Raw genomic sequence first — 19909 nt, 5'->3', positions numbered from 1 at the left:
TAGCAAATATTTATAGTAGCTTAGAACCGTGTTGAGTTGTGTAGAACCACCATATTTCATTATATCATACCATATACGCATATTTGTGGCATCCAGAAAAAGATGGTCCATGTACATTTATTGCCACCATATTTAATTGCTGTAGTATATGTGGAGATATACAAAATATTCATTTTTAATCTCACTATATACTATAGTTTGGTACAACTATCCCTTGTAATAAAGAAGTAACATATATATCTACAATATTCATGTCTATATACGTTACTATGCTCAACCGAAAGTTGAAAATGGTAGGAAAAATACAAATTTGAGCTATAGTGATTCCAACACGGCTCCACATCACATGTTTTGTAGTCTCACTCACTTCTCTCTTTGGCTATATATGTATTACATAATATAAGTCTCCTTATAGTGGTCCCCTTTCTCCTTTAACAAACCAGTGTGCTCTCTCTGGCCCTCTCCTGTCTCCAGCCTCTCTCGCACCCTCCCCGGCCTACTTCTCCCTCTCTTTCAAGGAAGACAACATCAGATTTTTCCGACAGTATGTGCTTCCGCTAATCTCGCCAGCCTGGTGTCTTAAACTGAGTATTTTCTTTGCTCGTTTCCGTCTGGAATTTTTAGGAATTTCGTTGGTCTTTGAGCTCTGTGTGCATCTATGGTTTCTTCAGTCTACTTTGATATTTTTTTGGTTGGAATGAGTTGTTTTCTGGGAAGGGGTGCGTGAGGAAGGAAACAAGGGAGGGTTTGATTCAGTGATGGTTGTGACCGGATCGCTGGGGACCGGATTTGTGCTACTTGTGCTGCGACCTTTGTAAATTTTGAGCATGTCAGGGACGACTATGTAGGAATCCGATTATTGCAGGTTAAGTTTGCACGACATACGAGATATATAGGAGCTGAAGGTATTTGATTGATGTTCACTTTCACAGTATTTTGGGCAAATCTGGTGGCTTAGTACTAGCCATTAAGTCGTCACAGCGAGGGTCCATAGATCTTGTGGATGATTAAAGAAGTAGTGCTGTTTCTCTTCGTTCTAATCAGCTGGCATTTTCCTAGCTTCGTTCCGTGGCCCTTGCGTTGCGTGTTATTTACTAGCAAATCTGGTTCAGCCATGGCTTCTTTTTATTTTTTTTGTATATACAAACGTGTGTCCTCTCTGTGATTCCTGGTAATACTGTCCCTGCAGGGGCCTGCCAGTATGCCACCAGGAGATCAAGGAAGGAGTACTCCTGGAAACATCGCTGATGGGGATGTACCAAGGAGACGCCGCCCTATATTCGTCAGCAGGCGTTGTCCAGAGAAGATCAGCCCTGAAAACTTGAAGTTTGTATGTGCAGTCTTGGGATTTGGTTTATGTTGTCATATTATAACACATAAACTTGTATAATTTATTTGTTTCTGTTTATTGGGATGTTGCAGGAACGTCGAGTAGCTGAAATCCAGGCTAGGCAGGAAGAGGAACAGAAACAGATGTAAGGACATATATTCTTTTCTATATTTATTTACTAGTCCTTTTCATGATGAAATTAAGTTGACTAACATATATATAAATTTTATCAATTACTAGCATTGGACTGGCATGTTTATTATTGCAGCCCCACTAAATGTAGAATTATGTCCTGATGCATATCCATAAAAGTTTGTTTGGATCGAAGTAAGATGCAAACCCTAATACATGATTGACCTTGTTTAAACTTTGTTTGTTTAGAGTTATCCACGTTCGATTAACAAAATAAAACACCCATCTCTTATCTAACAGAAAATCTCAGCCCTTGCACAATGCAGGCTGCGCTAATCCCATAAAGTCCCAAGCTCAGCCTGAGCACTTGTTTGGGAATATACTCGTGCATGGTTGATGACTGTCATTTGTCATCACGGTCGATCAGTTTAATGTTATTAACAATTCAGCGATGTGTAATGTGTTTTGTGATTTCATTCGGCCAATGATGGATCATGGAGTAGATATAGAGATTGTGTCATGATGTCGAATAGCAAGCAATTGTTTCCTTCTGTCAAAAGCAATGCACATGGTCCCTTTTCTGGGTTCTAATAGTTATTATTTCAAAACAAAATGACGCACCTGTTTTATGTTATTCTCTAGAATGTTTTTATAGTTGAGGCCAGAGAGTTATGCACTGAAATTTATTATATTTATTAAAATTCCCATGCAGTTCTACTTCGTCCTAAATATATTCAAAACGCGTTAACTTCTACTTGGCATGACACAGGGCAATGAGTTACAGAAAAATAACACATCCACAAAACATCAACAATGTCCAGTATGAAGCAAACTAACATAAGTGATTTCAGGACAAGCTACATCTATCCTGGTACTGTTTGGGACAGAAAGGCAACATTTTATACAAACCGTAGACCAGTAGTATATATATAAGTAGTGATTTAGAAATGAAATGATTTTTGAAAAATAGAAACGGGAAGGAATCCGTCATTCAATTAAATGTGAAAATATAACAAAGTTCAAGTCACCATCCACTCACCAGATCGAGGCAATATGTGAAAATAACACAGGGTACGGTACCAGAGGCAATAATCCCCATTCCCTCACCATCCCTAGCTGATGATTGTGTAGTCACTAGTTTAACCTCAATAGGTTACAAGCAAGCAGGTCCACTGGGAGACAAATTACTATAATGGGCAATAGAAGGGGGACTTCTCCCCCAATCCATTATGGCTGGAAGATTTGGCATTTCCCATTATATTGCAAAGTAAGGCACATTTCGACATATTAGAATACTGACTCCTTGGATGACAAATATTACTTCATCTCTATGTTTCCCTATGACTATACAAAGATATACTTTTGTTAAAAATGTGCAGTTAATCTGTATGAAACCTAACATATCATCTTATTAAAAAATGACTTATTAGGATAAATCAGGATGGATCTTTGTTTACGACTAGAGGAAGCACTAATTTGTGGAATTGCAGGATATCTCGCAACCCCATAGTTTTTTTAGTTGTCATCTAAGCATACCAAATGCCCCATGTCACCTAACCCTATTGGTCCAAACTTTCGATCTCCACACCTAAGAGCTCCTGAATTTCATAAAACCACCCTGGACCACGCACGCTGCCTAAGCATAATGCAAATATAAATTACTTAGAGGTCTGGTCATGCTAACTCTCTCCATAATACAGAGTTGCAAACTTTGTTGGGGCAATACTAATAAGTGAACAAAAGCCATGATGATCTATATCTTTTTCTAGTATTCTAGGAAGGCCGCAAATCGCTAGGGGAAAGGGCGCGGGAGAGTATGTATCACTCTCTGATAGTTGACCACCATGGATAGCATATGCGCGGCAGCACTATGCCAAAAATGGCAGATATATATTGTAATTGCACAACATTTCGATATGATGAAAAGCACATAATGTCACTCTCACAGAAGAAGTATGGATATTTTATTTATATTACTCATCAAATATTTTATTTAGTTTTTTTACTGCTTAATTATATTTGAGGATGGAGTCGACCAGTAAATTTAAATGGTGGTTTTCAAAGCACAATGATTTGGGTCATGATAATGTGCAATATTTAATCTTTTGAAATAGAGATAAAACATTTGTTTGTTTGAACAGTGTGTAATTGTGCGCTAATATTAGTTTTATAGAATAAACAAATTCATATTCGGTGTTTTAGTTGCTTTTATTATGTGTTTCAGTTCGTCATTACTTGATGACTTTTGTTTACTTCCTCTTCAGGACTGCTGCTTTCATGGGATCATTGAGTTTCACAGTATGTTATCCTTATTCCGAAACTTTGTCAGACGATCATGTGCAAGATGGAGAAAGCATAGCATGGAATGTTATCGATGATATTCATGTCACATCAACACCACTGTTACTTAAAGATAGCACTCAGCAGGGTGAAGGACAACTTCTAAAAGATTCAGCAAATAAGCCACCTGATGATACAGATTTCTTGGAAGGTACTTTTTACAAGATAAATTTGGATAAGCAGAAAGCTACCATTACAAGAAATAAGAAGAGCAGCAAAAAACCGAAGAAGAAAAAGGGCAAGGGCAAAGGTAAGGGCAGAAAGGAGTCATATGCTACAGAAATGCAGAGTGAGCCACCCACCCAACCTTGTTCCACATGCGCTGCTGCGACCGGTGGCGAAACCTTGGCATCCTCGTCCAGCCGTGTTGCCGTTCATGTACCACAGTTGGGATACAGTTCTTCATCCTCCAGCTCTCGGGTGACAGCAAAACTTATCAATACTCCGGCTGTCAACAGTCCATCTTCTGGTAATGAGAAGGAACCATCAGTTTCTAGCAGTACTGATGACTTCAAAAGTTTTAAAAGCACGACTTCATATGCCACAGCTGCTAGTTCATCTGTGAATGATTATGCTGGCAGCTTGTCAGATGCGAGAAGTGAGCGGTCATTGTCTGCATCAGATTCCACAGATTCACGAGGTTTTAAGAAGACAAGTGGTGAAGGAAACAAACCAAATGTTGACCAAAGCTTCAGTTTAGCAGTCAGTCGTGGTTGTAGTCAAGAAGCCTTGCTTTGCAGCGATTATGCCAGTAATGATGGTGATTTTCAGAAAGTAGTCTCCAGGAAATCAGCACAGAAAATGAAAAAGATGCAACGACTGGAAAGTTCTGCTCCTAGTTCTACCATGGCTGCTTCATCAGGACCTACTATAGCTCGTGAACTTGTCCCAAGAGCTCCATTCCGTGAGGTTATTACAATAGGACATTACATAAATGATGTTACCTTCTATGGCAGAAAACCAAATCAGAGAAAGGGTAAATACCAGAAGGCCCGCAGTTTGAGTAACCTGTCAAAGACTGGTTATACTGATGGAGATGTTTCTGGTAGCAACGACACAATGCTTGTTATAACGACAGTGCACCAAGCAAAACCCAGGAGTAGTCATCATGTCACCCTAGAGGCTATCGAGGAAACTAATTCTCCAAGATGTCGTCCCAAGGAAGGAGAGTTGAAAGCTATGGCTCCGCCAGTTGGTGATGGCATCAAAGGCACAGATTCCAAGGCACCATCTTCTGATAAATCTTGTTCACTGGGTAGTCTGGCTAATTCTTCATGTGCTAATAATAAGGGGGGACAGAAAAAAGATGTGGCTCTAGATGGCGGTGACTCCGGAGACACAATAGCACCATCTTCTGATAAAACTTCATCAAAAGGTCATCTGGATATTTCTTCATGTGTTGACAGGAAACAACAGAAAAAAGCTGTGGCTCTAGTTGATGGTGGCACTGAAGACATAGATTCCAGAGCACCAACTTCTCATAAAACTTCGTCACTGGGTCATCTAGTTAATTTTTCATGTGTTGATAGGGAAGAACAGAAGAAAAAAGCTACGGCTCTAGTAGGTGGTGCCACCCAAGATATAAATTCCAGAGCGCCAACTTCTGATAAAACTTCATCACTGCTGGGTCATCTGGTTAGTTCTTCTTGTGCTGATAGGGAAGAGCAGAAGAAAAAAGCTATGGCTCTAGTTGGTGGTGGTGGTGGCACCAAAGACAGAGATTCCAGAGCACCAACTTCTGATAAAACTTCATCACTGTGTCATCTGGTTAAGTCTTCATGTGTTGATAGGAAAGAACAGAAAAAAGCTATGTCTCCAGTTGGTGGGGACTCCAAAAACACAGATTCTAGAGCAGTACCTTCTGATATAACTTTGTCACTATGTCATCTTGCTATTTCTTCATGTGCTGATAGCGAAGAACAGAAGAAACAAGAGAACAGAATAGCATTTAGTACTCATGCATCATCTCAGTTGGATAAGATTATTAAGGCTGCTAATTATGTATATGAAATTCAAGCAGCATCTGATGTGTACATGATCAGTGGTATCCATGCCGATATTGAAACCTTTTTACATGCGGCCACCCCAGTCATTGGACAGATATCTTGCACAAAAAGTAAAATCAGCTTGCAAGACCAGCGTTTGTGGAGCGTCTGGCGCTGGTATGAACAACCCGAGTGCTATGGGATTGAGGTACAGAAGGAGGGAAAGATAAACTCTATTTGGCCAGAATTTTCTACATATTTTCGACCTCTTCTATCTGCGGTTCAGTTGTTTGGTCAGTCAGGGAAGTCACCAAATCATGGCGGACTCATCTTCGAGTACTTAGAAATGGAGAATCCCTTTTCACGGCCTCCAATTTTCACCAAGTATGTTGAGCCTATATTATTATTTAATTACACTTTGCTTTTTCTAATACATTTTTTATAACTTATTATATACATAGAGGCTAGGATCCAGAAACAGTGTTTCTGAGCCTTTTTGATCCCTACTTGATTTTGTTTTCATGTAATATAGGATCAAACAGCTTCGCGACGGCGTAAACCTTTCTGGTAATCCAATATTTGGGGATCCTAAGCAACTTGAAAGTGTCAAGCTATCTGATCTTCATCCAGCTTCCTGGTATATGTCTACTCTGATATTGGTTGTATCTCATCTGCCTTGACCTTTCCAATTTATAACAAGGTTCCTTTTCTGTTTATGCGCTAACCAAATGCTCCATTTTTAGGTTCTCTGTTGCTTGGTACCCTATTTGTCAGATACCAGCAGCTGCAGGGAGCTGCCAAGCTTCATTCCTGACATACCACTCCCTAGGAAAATTGGTTCCACAAACTTGCTCTACGGATAAGGCTGTTGGGCATGATCCTATAATTTGTCCGATTGTCGGTCTGCTTGGTTACAAAGAAGAGGTAGTGGTCCAACTAACATTTGAGTACTACTAGATAGAATTATGTATATTTTTATTTCTATTTCTCGTTTAAAAGAACTAAATGTGTGTTCCTTATTTATGTTAATTGTTGTGGAAGTTGTTTGAGTTCCTCCTCATACTCAGGCTATAACTATCAAATTTTCCTATTTACAGGGAGAGAAGTGGTTTCAACTTCGACGACAACTAAGGTTCAAATCAAGACCAAATGTTTCCTCTAAATCTAAAATCAACCATGCTGAACTTCTGAATAAGAGGCTGAGGGCACTGAAGCAAGGTGCATCAATCATGTCGAAGGCAGTGATGCCAAGGGCATCTGGAAACTATCATTCAGATTACACATTCTTTCAGTCAAGATTTCATTAGTTTGCATGCACATTATGTATGTATGTATGTATGGGGTGTATCGAATGGACTCTAGTCCATTCAGTACCTGCAGTGTCTCCATACTACTAATCTACCCTTGCATGACCAACTTAAGTTTCGCATTAATTGGGGCTGCTTCAAACAAGTTGATGAGTTTGAGTTTTTTTTCTAGTACTAGTACAATAATACCCAGATGACATGGAGTTTAAGTTGGATGTTTTATGTGTTCCAAATCCCTGATATATATATTGTTGTTGCTTTTGGACACCTAAGATGCATTTGATAAAGTTTTGGTTTGTGTTTGCTTGTTTGGGAATTTCCACTTTTGTCTAAAGTCAAAATTGTTAAACTTTTTAATCAATTTAAGAAAAAAATACACCAACACCTATAACTTCAATTAGTTATTCACTTAATCAAATGTACCAAAAAATAGTCAAAATTTTCACAAATTCATGAAGAACGAAGGGGGAGTGGGCCAAAGACTAAGGCTTCAAAGTCTGTGATGATATGACCTCAACAACAAAATTACAGCTAGCATATGTTGTGGTGGACCACAAGATACACGAGGGAGGATAGGGAAGGCAGAAGCTAAGGTTAGTAGTTGGACAACATAATAGTTGCCGCTCAGGTGTATATGCCATGGATCTTGTGCTTAGAATAGTAGTTGGACGACAAATATTTTAGGACAAAGGGAGTACAAGCCTAGCAGGTGGCAAAAGGTTAGTGGTAGGACAACATAGTGGTAGGGAACAAGGGGGAGAGAGAGATAGCGAGAGAAGAGTATGATAGATTATGCGATGGAGTCCACATAGAAGCATTCTCAAAAAGGAACATGGTCATTGTGATATGATGCATGTACATTCAATAGGAGTTCTAGAAAAGAAAGCATTGATTGTGCTATCATGCTTCTATTGTACCCATTAAAAAGGTCACCCTAGTTCACAAGTTGAACCTTACTTCACTTGTTTGAAACAAAAAGTAGCTAAGAAAACAAATGTATAAATGAAAATAGTAGGAAAACACCTAAACCATTTATTGTTTATGTTTTTTATGGAAACAAATTGAAAATAACATTACAAAAATGAATATGACACAAGTATTGTAGGAATATTGAATATGGTCAGTATTGGTAAGTAGTAGACAAATTGTAGCTAGAAGATGGTTACAAAGCACCATGTCATCATACATAGGAATGAGCACAACTCAAAAAGTAATTCATGCAAACCTATACATAGGTGATAGGTTTAAGGTCAAAATAGAACAAGTCAATGTTGACATAATTTAAAGCACACATAGGTTCAACATGGTGGAGGGCATGTGCGAGAGTGACATTTAGAAGAGTGTGGCGAGATGACGTGCGTCACAAGTCACGATTGTTGTCTATGGAGTAAAGTAGTGGAGAATTGGGATGGGGTGCAAAGTTTATTGGCTAACTTTTGCCAAAAAATGGTGAACTCCTTAAACACATAGAAATGGCAAATATTTCTACTATTCCATTAATATTTCCTTTTTTTACAAAATTCAATAAAACCGCATAAATGAGCTCATTAAATAATATCATCCATTTCCACTTTCATCCCCAAAATAAGTAACTCATTAAATGACACTTCTATTTCTTTACAAACTAATTAGCCAAGAACATCATTCTAGTAGGGCAAATGGGAATCCCTATATCCATGAATACTATAGAAGGAAACATATACACAGTGATGAGGAACAAAGATCAATGTTATGTTTTTTGGTTTAGGGAGTATGAAACTATTTTGAAGTTTGTTGAAAATTGTCTTTCATGTTGGAGAGAGATGTCAGATATAATTTCTCCATTAGCTTGTACAGATTTGAAAACACACTAGACAGTCGACAATGTGGTAAGTGTAGGTTCTCCATTAGATGGAGAAGTTGGTCACTCTATGTGACCAATAAAATTCTATTTCTACTAGAAAAATACATATAATGGAAACATAGTAATCATATGACGACAAACATGGGCAACAACATAAATTAAATCTATGAGGTTGGACCCACTAGTACATAGATGAATTTTTACTAACAGTAGAAATTAATCTTTAGTGGCAATATGTAGTTTCATCCGTTAATTAATGTGGAAGGCCAATAGAAATGATGCATTGCAGTTATGCTAATAGGGGCATTTGTACTAGCAGTTGCATCCTACTGGCCACCTGTGTAATAAAACATTTTCTACTCAAGATATCTATGTTTTGTCCATGCTATGATTATGAGAATGAAAAGCAATACTCAAGTTGATTGCAATGATCATCCGATGATTCATGGGTGATCTTAGAAAAAAACATAGAGGATAAGGTGTTGTTCAGGACTTGCATGCTGGTTGCTTGGATCATGGATTCTCTGGGTAGTCATATCATTTAGGATGAGGAAGGATTCTATGGGAATTTTGCAAGTTAGGATGGCAAGGAAAGATCATATCATTTGACAATCAAAATCTTAGTGATGATGACCTTGCTAATATTGGTGCCAACTATCTATGTCCATATGGCCAAGAAATCTAGAGAACATGGTGCATGATGCCATAGGGTTTAATTTGATGAGTACACTAATCTCAGTTTAGGGAGTTGAATAGGTTGGTTTTCAATGTGAGGACCCACTCTATTTGAGCTGCAAGGAGAAGTATTGTTTGCTTCTCTCAAGCTACTCCAGTTGAAGAAAACACATCATTGAAAATATTAGAGGTTCCATAAATTGCTACACTTTCTGAGATACATGCTTATAAAGAGGAATGTGATACCAAAGACCATATATTCTGCCAGGCAAATTGTTTGCCCTATGGGATTGATGGTTGAGAAAATCCATGCTTGTTGGACTGACTGTGTCTTGTCTGTTTTTTGATGATACAAACAAAAAAATGATGGGGTGGTGAGAAGAGGAGGAATGGACCTCCCCTATAGGAGGCACGGTATTTTGCTAGAGCTCCCAAGGGGTGATGAAAAGAGAAAGCAATCACAAAATATGCAAAACTATTTTTAATTGGCACAAGGAAGCACACAAGATTGGTATTTATCTATATAGCATCCATTTGATGTTGTTCAGTGGTGTGCCATTGATTTCAAGCATGCATTTTTTTATGAGCCAAGGAATATTCGTTTTTGCAATTACATGGATGGTATGGACCCACTCACATAGCATCTGGCTTGTGTTGTCGTCTATCTACAACCTTCCAACATATTTTTGTAACAAGATAAAATAAGTTTTGATCTCAGTTCTGCATCTAGGGAATGACATTGACATGTATGAGGATGCTCCTATGGATGATCTGAAGATACTCTGATTATACGGTGTTAAGATAAATAGTAGGTTCTAGTGAGAGTCATTCATTCTACGTGCCATTGCGGTAAGCACTGTCACTTATATTTTGGGACATTTTTTTGCTTGCGGCAGTTTAATGGAGACAAAGATTGCTTCCGGTGCTTAGATGACATCGAGAATCTTTGGTTGAATAACCAAGAAGAGGATGTACATAAGGCATCATTGTTTCCTTCTCCAATCTCATCTGTACCAGCACATGCAATCAGTTTGATGGCATGAAGGTGATAGCTCCACTCCGAGACATTTCACAGGGTGATATGTGTCTATGACCAGGTAAATGATGTTGATGTTAGACATGGGAAGAAAACACTTCCCTTGGAAAAAAAATCATGCAATAAAGAAGGTGATTATTGTCTGATGCTACTTTTGATGTGTGGTATAGTGTGAAAGGACGATAAAGAAGGTGCTGATAAGAATAGGTGAAAGAAAAAGGGAATTCAATGGAAAGTACCTTACTAGATACACTTAGTAGTTCTCTATAGCATTGATGCCGTGCACATAAAAAAATGTTCATATGAGTTTACTCCTGACACTCATGGAAAACAAGGGGAAAAGCAATGCAAAAAGCATGAGCCAATGGCCGACCTGGAAGATATATGAACATATGGTTCGAGCTGCATCTTGGGAGCACCACACTAGTATATTTTTTTACAGACGACACCCTTTCTAATAGAGGCGGTCCACTTAGGAAACTATCTCTAACCATTGCGGCATGCACTGTAGCTATAAAGATGTTGCTAGAAATCAATTTTCAGGGGCGCTTCCATTAATAAATTTCCCCACCATTTCTAGATGCGGTTTCGTTAAGAGAACTATCCCTTAAATGGGATTTTTAGGGATGGACGTCTTACCGAATCGGCTCTAGAAGAACCCAATTACCAAGACAATTGAGTTAACAAAACCATGTCTATTATATATTTACAAACATGCTTCTCTTAGTTAACTGGCCCTAAAAATAACACCCTACAAATACCTTCTTCCTCCTCACGATTGTATGGTCGGCTGGCTCTTCATGACATTTTTTGGCTCACTTGTTGGTGAGAAATAGCAACAATAGAGGGAGGGGGAGGTTTGCCCCTTTGAACCTTTGAAGGAGTTGAGATTGAGATGTGAGTTTGTGAGACATCCTTAAACTCTTTTCAAATTTTACCTATACATTTGATTCACTATTTTTTTTGTTCTCAAGACTTAGAGAGACATGCATGATGTTTTAATTTTTTTTTTATTTTTTCTAGCGATTTAGACTGATTTTTTGCCTAACTTACTTGGTGCACATGAACTCTGGTCAATTTGTATATTTACTTCGTCATTTTTGGTTCATAGCTTTTTTACATTGTTTTTATGCTCTAGGTCTAGAATAATATAATATTTATACAAAAACTTGGACAATTCTTTCAACATTTATATGCGAATATTATCTTAATGCAAATATATCTTTTCTTTTCAAAGACCACGTATGGACAGGTCACCGTATTATCAAATTATCACCGTCGGTTTTAATAGAACCAGCATTGTGAAAATAACATGGCCAACAACAGTTAATACCGGCTAGCAAATGGAGATTCCCATTAAAAAATCATGGTTATATATAGCATATGAAGGAACTCAAATTTAAAAGAATGTTGGCTAATCGCGGAGGCCGGTTCAAAAAGGATGTCGGATTCATTCCTCTTGCTGATCACTGGACTTAAAACTCACGCGACACGAAGTTATGAAGTACGTGTACGTAGAACGTGCAGTATAAGTGATCCCACCGCAGCAGTACATGTTATATATGGTCCCGGTCGGTCTTCAGTTGTCGTACGTCAAACAGCAGATGCATTGGAGGGTCTACATATATACTTCAGATTTATGCTGAAAGATTGAGGAGGGAGAAGATCTTTTGAGAGACGAATCTTTTGAGTTTAGTTAGTCTATGATTAGACAATATTTGTCAAATATAAATAAAAGTGTTACTATTTCTATTTTGCAAAAAACTTTGAAAGTAAACAAGGCCATAAACAAGCCCCCAGGCATAGACTCCAAAAAAATTCGTCACAGAATAGGGTGTGCTAACTTCTAATGGTCTCACTAGTGAGATACTTGATTGCTTGTAGGTGATATATCACTAGTAATAAATAGCTAGCAATTAATCAGACAATTTTTTAACCATGCCTGATCAGCCCCTGACGCAGCAGGGTCGCAGGGATCGGGCTGGAGCTTGCAGAAACAGCATCAGCATCCGAGGGAATTGAACAGAAACGACAAATGAGGAGCAGCATGATGATCACTAATTTAACCTTTCAAAAAAGAAAAAAAAAAACCAAACGGTTACTACATTGCTGACTACAGCAGTACACAGCACACAAAGGCACTACTCTCGTACGTAGATGCCTTGGGGCGGCTTGCATTGCCAACTCATGAATTACTTCAGTTCCTGGACGCCGATCGAGACCGACGGCCGCGGGGTGCAGACGATGCAAGCGAGGTAGAAGAAGACGGTGGAGTCGACGGCGGCGCCGCCGCAGCCGGCCGTGGCGAGGTAGCCGCGCTTGAACCGGCCATGGTCGGCCTTGGCGCCGCTGCACCGCAGCATCCGCGACTTGATCGCCGTCATCGCGTCGGGCCTCCTCTTGACCTTGCTCGTCTCCGCCATGGCCTGCCGCCGTTCGCCCGGAGCGGCGGAGTTGACGACGATGGGCCGCTGCACCATGGACGATCGATCGAGGTGTGACGATGGATCCCCTCCTAGCTCGATCGCTGGGTGTCTCGATGACTGGAGATGTGGAGTTGGTTACCGGACTTGGATGATGGGCTCCGAGACAAGACTGGAGTGGAAGACGCCTTTTTATAGCACGACGACACGCAGGGCCTCTTTTTTTTTTTTGAATTATTACGACGCAGCCTTAACAATCTATTTTTTATGGTAGTGTTTGTTGATATATTTTATGTGATCAAATCTATCAGATTTTTTTAATAAATGTAACCTAGTAGACAGCACAAATCTTAAAGCACAATAAAATATATAGAAATATGAAAAATCTATCAACAGATAAATGGCAAAATCTTTTTTTATCTATCTATATCTATATATTTATATATCTATATCATTTGTATCTGTATTTATATTTATATTTATATTTATATCTGTATTTGTATCTATATCTATATCTATATCTATCTATATCTAATATTAAATAGTGAAGTTAGAGTGAAAATTTTCTCAGGTCCGCAATCTGCTCTTGCACCGTCCATATTTCCATATTCATGATCCATACAGTGCTTATATAAATTAGAACAACTTGCTTCTAGTGATGATCTAGTATTTGATTTCAAGATATATTGTGTTTCGTTACACATATGTTTGCTATTCCCTTGGTTCCAAATTATGACTTTCTTTTAGACATAATTTTATATGTATCTAGACATATTGTATGTCTAGATGCATACACCCTGTGCCCACTAAAGAATACAGTTATGGGATTCATATTAGTCAACTAGTTCAAATTTGATCAAAATTATAATAAATAATATTAGTATTTATGTCTTCAAATAAATCTATGATAAAAAAATATATCCTATAACTAATCTAATGAAATTTATTTTGTATCATGAATGTTATATAATAGTTTCATCAAAATTCAAACCGTTTGACTTTTGAAATACGAAAATTGCATTATTTTATGAACAGAAGGAATAGCAAACTATATGTATAAAAAAGACATAACTTGGAATGGAGTGATAAAGGGCATGGATGATTGAGTACGGATCAGGATCAGTGCGGGTACTAGTATTAATTCTGCTGTTATGTTTGTCTCCAAGTCTTAATCTTGATGGGACAACAAGTACCCTCGGTGTGAGTTAACTAATGCTATTACGATCGATCTCATCTCCGTCCAGGTCTGCAGGAGCAAAATCAGGAATGGTCGGTGTTTTGCTGCAGATTATAGAATAAGAATGACGGTGCTGACGGCTAATTTGCAGGCGTCTGACGCCACATGCACGTGCAATCCCATCAGATTAAGCCGCAGCTTCAGTAAAACACCAGTGAATCACTTGCACCATGTCACGTGTCAGCATGGCATTGCTGCAACGGCGGAGCAATTTGCACGGTAACATTATATTCTCGGTGCAGGGCCCCCTTGGCTGCTCACTGACTCACTGTGTCACACAAGCTGTTGTGCCTTCCCGTCCGGCAGATCACTCGAGATACGTGCACCGAGCGTCCGGTGCCATGAATCTACACATGCATCATAGATGATCATACGGGGAGACACAGAATGGAGAACGCACAGACGCTTGTGCTTGTCCTATACCAAAGCATGGGTGCTGGATGGAACCATGCATGGGCATGGCAGCTAGCATGGGGAACTGTTGTTGGCGTATGTGGACGACGGTGATCACTTTTCACTGATCTCGTTAGTACAGGAAGCTATCCTATATATCCTAGAAGACTGCTGGATTATGGGCTTAAACCTCATTTTATTGATTAATTTGTGGGAAAAATCACACCTCACCCCAAATGTGCAAGACGATATTATTTGGGAGTTCAATGCCTGGGAGAACATGCATTCAGCAGTCCAATCAGCCAATTTGGCCCAATTCGTATGCTCAACAAACCAATTCGACGAACTTACTCCTACAATAATAGTCGTTTAGGAGAGGGGGGGGGGGGGTTTACCAAGGAAGTAAATAAATGACCATGTTTGGCCCTATACTTGCAATCATGCATTACATGAACAAAGGCTTATTCAAATGGAGCTATGGAGTAGATGTGTGCTGAGCGGATATTATTATGGGACGAGGATGGGAGTAAATTATACCTCACGGGGATTAGTTTAGTACAATTTCTATCCCCGTCAGCGATGGCGGGGACGGGGATGGTTACGTGATCTCCGACCATGTTCCCCGCTACCCGCACCGCTGTGCATTCAGGCACACGTGCGGGGAGACAACTAGCTAGGCGCTTAGGCCCATCTAAAGGCCCAGCAGCATTAGTAGTATATAATCGAGCCCTGCATCACTAACCCTAATTCCATAGACCTAACCGGGCGACTCTATTTGTTCCTCTTCTTCCAGTTCAGGCGGCTTCGACATTCAGTTCTACCCCTTGTTGTCGCCCGCCGCCTCTAGCACAACAACACTAGTGCACCACGCCCCCACTAGTTCCACCAACGTGATTGATCCGTCGACTCATCGGCTGGTCACTAGGCATCTGCGCTGCTCATGCGCCAGCAGCCTAGCATAAACATGCGGATGAGATCCCCATCTACCACCCCTCTCACTACTCTTCCCTTCCTCTTGCTGCAAGACCGAAGCACCAGACTCAACACAAAGCATTCAAGCCTCGTTAGTGGTTCATGGACTCACGGAAGATTGATCTGAAGATGGAATCTAGAAGCCTAGGTTCTGAACATTCATGGCCTTATGCCCTTTTGGATCTCTTCTTTATTTCTGCTTTGTAATTTCATTGGAATTTTTGTGATGCGAAATTGATGTCTCTTAGAAATCGACATGCAATGTGAAATCTTGCTTGATTATTCCTCGATCCTTGTTGATATCTCTAATACATTTATACGAGGATGAGGATCCCCATGGGGAATTTTTTTTCCCGCACGGGGACGAGGATGATGAAGAAGTTTCCTCCGACAACATTCATGGGAACGGGAACGGGGATGTGGAAATTCCTTCCCCATGGGGACGGGGGTGGTGGCCTGACACCCGACGACGAATTCTCCATTGCCATCTTTATGAGCGGATGGACCTGTGGAGGGAGCAAAGGCTAGGTAGTGGGAGTAGCACACGGATAGGTGTCAAAGGATTAGCAAATCCAGGGTCCACCTCTTGGCAACGTTCACCAAAATGCTATATGGTAAAAGGTCAGGCACCTGTCATTTAGTGTTTATTTGATTTACACAACCACTTAAACAGGATACACGATCAATAAATTGACAGTTAAATAGACATGACTAGTCACCGAGTAACATTTAACAGTGTGTCAACGGACTAATAATAAAATAGGGTCTCTTGAAGCACGTAGCCATGGCATAATTTTGCTTGGGTGTCTCAGTGATGTCGCATTGTAGTGGTTTCGAAAATTAGGATGCCCGTGAAGGCAGTGATCTTCTTGTTTCACACGAGCTATGGAAAAAAGCAAAAATGCAAGAATTCTTGCCTACACGGCGGGAGATGCACGGCGGCAGACGGGAAAACGAGTTGGGCTGCTGCGAGCGAGCTAAAGGTCCGGCCCAACTTGAGAACTGGGCAAAGCCCAAGACGAAAACTAACGGGCGTGCGGGCCAAGGCCTAGAAATAGAAGGATTGTGCCAAAAAGGGTTACGGCTCATCAAGATACAAAGGTAAATTTTTGGTCTACTATAGCACTTTCGTTTCTATGTGGTAATTATTGTCCAATGTAAGACTAGCTAGGTTTAAAAGATTCGTCTCGCAAATTATAGGTAAACTATATAATTAGTTATTTATTTTATCTATATTTAATGCTCTATATATATGCTGCAAGATTCGATGTACGTGGAATCTTAAAAAGTTTTTGGATTTTGGAGTGAACTAAACAAAGCCTAAGGCAGAACATTTTTTATACCTAGATATATATTGTCTTGAATGATTAAAATATATTCATCAGGAAATTAATACTATTATAAACAAAATTTTATCAAATTATACTCAAACAGAGTTTGTTTAAAGGGTTTATTATAAGAAATGCTCGGTTGATAACTAAGGACTTTTGTAATAACTTTTTTAAAATGTTCAGTACAAGAGCTTTTTTTTTAACTAGTACAAGTCAGCAAATTTTGGTTTATTTTCTTCTTCCCAAGTTGCATGCATCCATGTGGCCACTTGTACAGGTCATGCCGCGCCATGAATGATCAGGCCTTGTTTAGTTCACCCCAAAAAATAAAAACTTTTCAAGATTCCTCGTCATATCGAATCTTGCGGCACATATATGAAGCATTAAATATAGATGAAAATAAAAACTAATTACACAGTTTGCCTGTAAATCGCGAGACGAATCTTTTAAACCTAGTTACTCTATGATTGGACAATGTTTGTCAAATAAAAGCGAAAATACTAGTGTCAAAATCCAAAAAAAAAAATTGGATCTAAACAAGACCTAAGGAATAATATAATATTTTTAGTTTATATTGCTTTAGTCACTAATTGCGTTGGATCGATCAGCAACTTGCATGAAAGTATACGTAGTGTAGCTTCTGAAGGCGTCCAGTTGACAAAGGAAGTCGTCGCCGCATATACTCCATGCATGCATTGCTGTCACTAATTGTACTCAGATCAATCTCAAAATTTAATTTTATCGGCATATTTGTTGGTCTGAAACGGCTGATTTATTGTGAGAGAAAAACACTGCTAGCTGACACAAAAAATACGGCCCTTCGTGCATCCAAATAAAGACACATATCAATAATACTAGCAGTTAAAAACATGCATGCGCGCGATCCCTCTCTTGTTCATCAGCTGTTTCCATCCACGTCACGTTCGTCCATGGTCTGACGTGCCGATTTGGTAATGCACATGCGCTAGAGTCAGGGCAATACACATAGGTCATCAAGAAATCGAGGGATGACGTACACGGTACACATATGCCGAGTCAGAGAATTCTTAGCAATTATTGTGCGTACTTTTATTATGGAATGGAGGGAGTAGAATAGGTTCTTGATACATGCATGCGGAATTAGGTTGCGTGAGATACAGATCAGCTATCCGTACGTAATCGAACCAGTTGGAGATGTCGTTGTAGCTTACGCGGCGAGGTTTTCGTCGGTTAAGATTTCTTTTTTCGAGAACGTGCTTACCAAGTATTTCATATTAATACAGAGACGGGCCAAAAAAAAACTATGCACGGCTAGACTCAAGATCCAGTTGGCCGGATTTTTTCAAGGAATCTGGAGGGGCCATGGCCCCTACAGTAAAGATTTTATTAATAAAAAACGTGGATATGTCTGTTCGAAAATCAAATCTGACCGCGTTATTAAGCTTGGAGGGAAGACTTGGTTTAGCATAGCATGCTGGGTACCAACAAGCTAGTAATACATATATTTTCTTTGTGCCACTAGCTAGCTAGCGCAGCTGTGACCTTTATGCATGTTGGCAGGTTGTTTTTTTAGAGACCACGTCTAGGCGTGTTTTTCATTAAGTAGAAAGAGGGTTAACAACCGGTAAAAAATAGGTTACCAAGGCACAAAGCAGAACAAAACAGGCAGCTAAAAGCTGAAGAGAAGATTACATAGTGAACAAATTTTGCTTCCTAGTCACAGGTTAGCTCAGACCCGAGCAAGCAGAGCAGCAAGGCGCTACGTAGCAAGATCTGACGCAGACTCAGTTCTTCGATCGAAGGTGCGGGCGTTGCGCTCTTTCCAGAGCGATCCAGGCCGTCTCAAGAATTCCTAGGGCCCTTGGGCAAGCGAGCAGCAAGGGTCTAGCAAACTAACCTTTTACAATCAACTTCCTCCATTCTAAATTATAAGTCATTCCAGTCAAAGTATTTTTTTCAAGTTTGTCCAAAATTATAGAGAAAAATACTAAGATTTATAACATAATGAAAATATAAATAAGCAAGAATATAATGATACTTAATTGTTATCATAATAATTATTATTTTATGATATAAATTTGGTCAAACTTAGGATAGTTTGACTCTCCAAGATTCTTAGAATGACTTATAATTTAGGATGGAGAGAGTAATTGGCATGGCTTCGACTGCGGCATCAACTCTGAACCATAGGATCCTTACCGATCACTTTAGGAGGCTGATTTGTTTTCTGGTTAACACTAGAGGAGCTAAAGCCGTTTTTGAAACTAAATGACATGCTATAATTTGTGGCTTCTACAGTTCTACCCAAGTGCTCCGAAAGATGTGTCATTTCAAATAAAACCTTAATATGATAATTAAAGTATACAGTACTAGTAATAAAAAATTAACTTACAGCATGTATTGGAAGTGATTGGGAGTAGCTGAATATTAGAATAGAAAGTGATGCAAGCTAATTTTTGATTAAATACTTATGATTAGTATATGGATCTTTAAAATTTCATTTTGTTGGCCAAATATATTACTATATAAATATTATATACATACATCAACTTATAGGCCCCCTCTTGGTATGGGCCTGTGGCCATCCATACCCCTAAGACGGCCCTGAGAGTGACCATCGAACCAGGAAGAAGAACGAGTCAAAGCCACGTCGAACTATCGAAGTACCTTTGGACCAGCTTCCTGCTCCTAAGCCACCACTGCATTGTGTTTTCTTCAGCCACGAAGATGACGTCCTGCAGCTGAAGCTTGACCAGGCAAATATGCCACACCTGATCGACGGCTAAACACACAACCAGCATGTTGGCAAGTTGTTGAGTACGTGTTCAACGGGCTGTTTGGAACAAAGTCTAGTCAGCAGGCAAGCGATCCTGACCCAAAGCGCGTCCAAAATCGAATTAAGTTGGATGGGCCTGGCAGATGGTCG

At 39.5% G+C, this 19909-nt stretch overlaps 1 protein-coding gene across 1 annotated transcript; it reads left to right on the top strand.

Annotated features, from left to right (window-relative positions):
* LOC8074052 lies at nt 421-7355 on the top strand. The gene is made up of 7 exons (XM_002444930.2): nt 421-544; nt 1190-1330; nt 1423-1475; nt 3727-6171; nt 6320-6424; nt 6531-6711; nt 6885-7355. Exons 2-7 carry the CDS (start codon nt 1202-1204, stop codon nt 7092-7094), a joined length of 3123 nt encoding a protein of 1040 aa, XP_002444975.2. The 5' UTR covers nt 421-544; nt 1190-1201; the 3' UTR covers nt 7095-7355.

The sequence above is a fragment of the Sorghum bicolor genome, chromosome 7 (assembly GCF_000003195.3).
Source record: "Sorghum bicolor cultivar BTx623 chromosome 7, Sorghum_bicolor_NCBIv3, whole genome shotgun sequence".
Lineage (NCBI taxonomy): Eukaryota > Viridiplantae > Streptophyta > Magnoliopsida > Poales > Poaceae > Sorghum > Sorghum bicolor.
The sequence above is the reverse complement of the archived record's forward strand: the minus strand, read 5'-3'. Positions and strand labels throughout refer to the sequence as shown.

Excerpts from the sequence above, each read along its gene's own strand:
- LOC8074052 (XM_002444930.2), top strand. The coding sequence starts at position 1,202 with ATGCCACCAGGAGATCAAGGAAGGAGTACTCCTGGAAACATCGCTGAT. Across the intron at positions 1,476-3,726 it reads GAAGAGGAACAGAAACAGAT|GACTGCTGCTTTCATGGGAT; the intron begins GTAAGGACATAT and ends CTTCCTCTTCAG. Across the intron at positions 6,172-6,319 it reads CGGCCTCCAATTTTCACCAA|GATCAAACAGCTTCGCGACG; the intron begins GTATGTTGAGCC and ends CATGTAATATAG.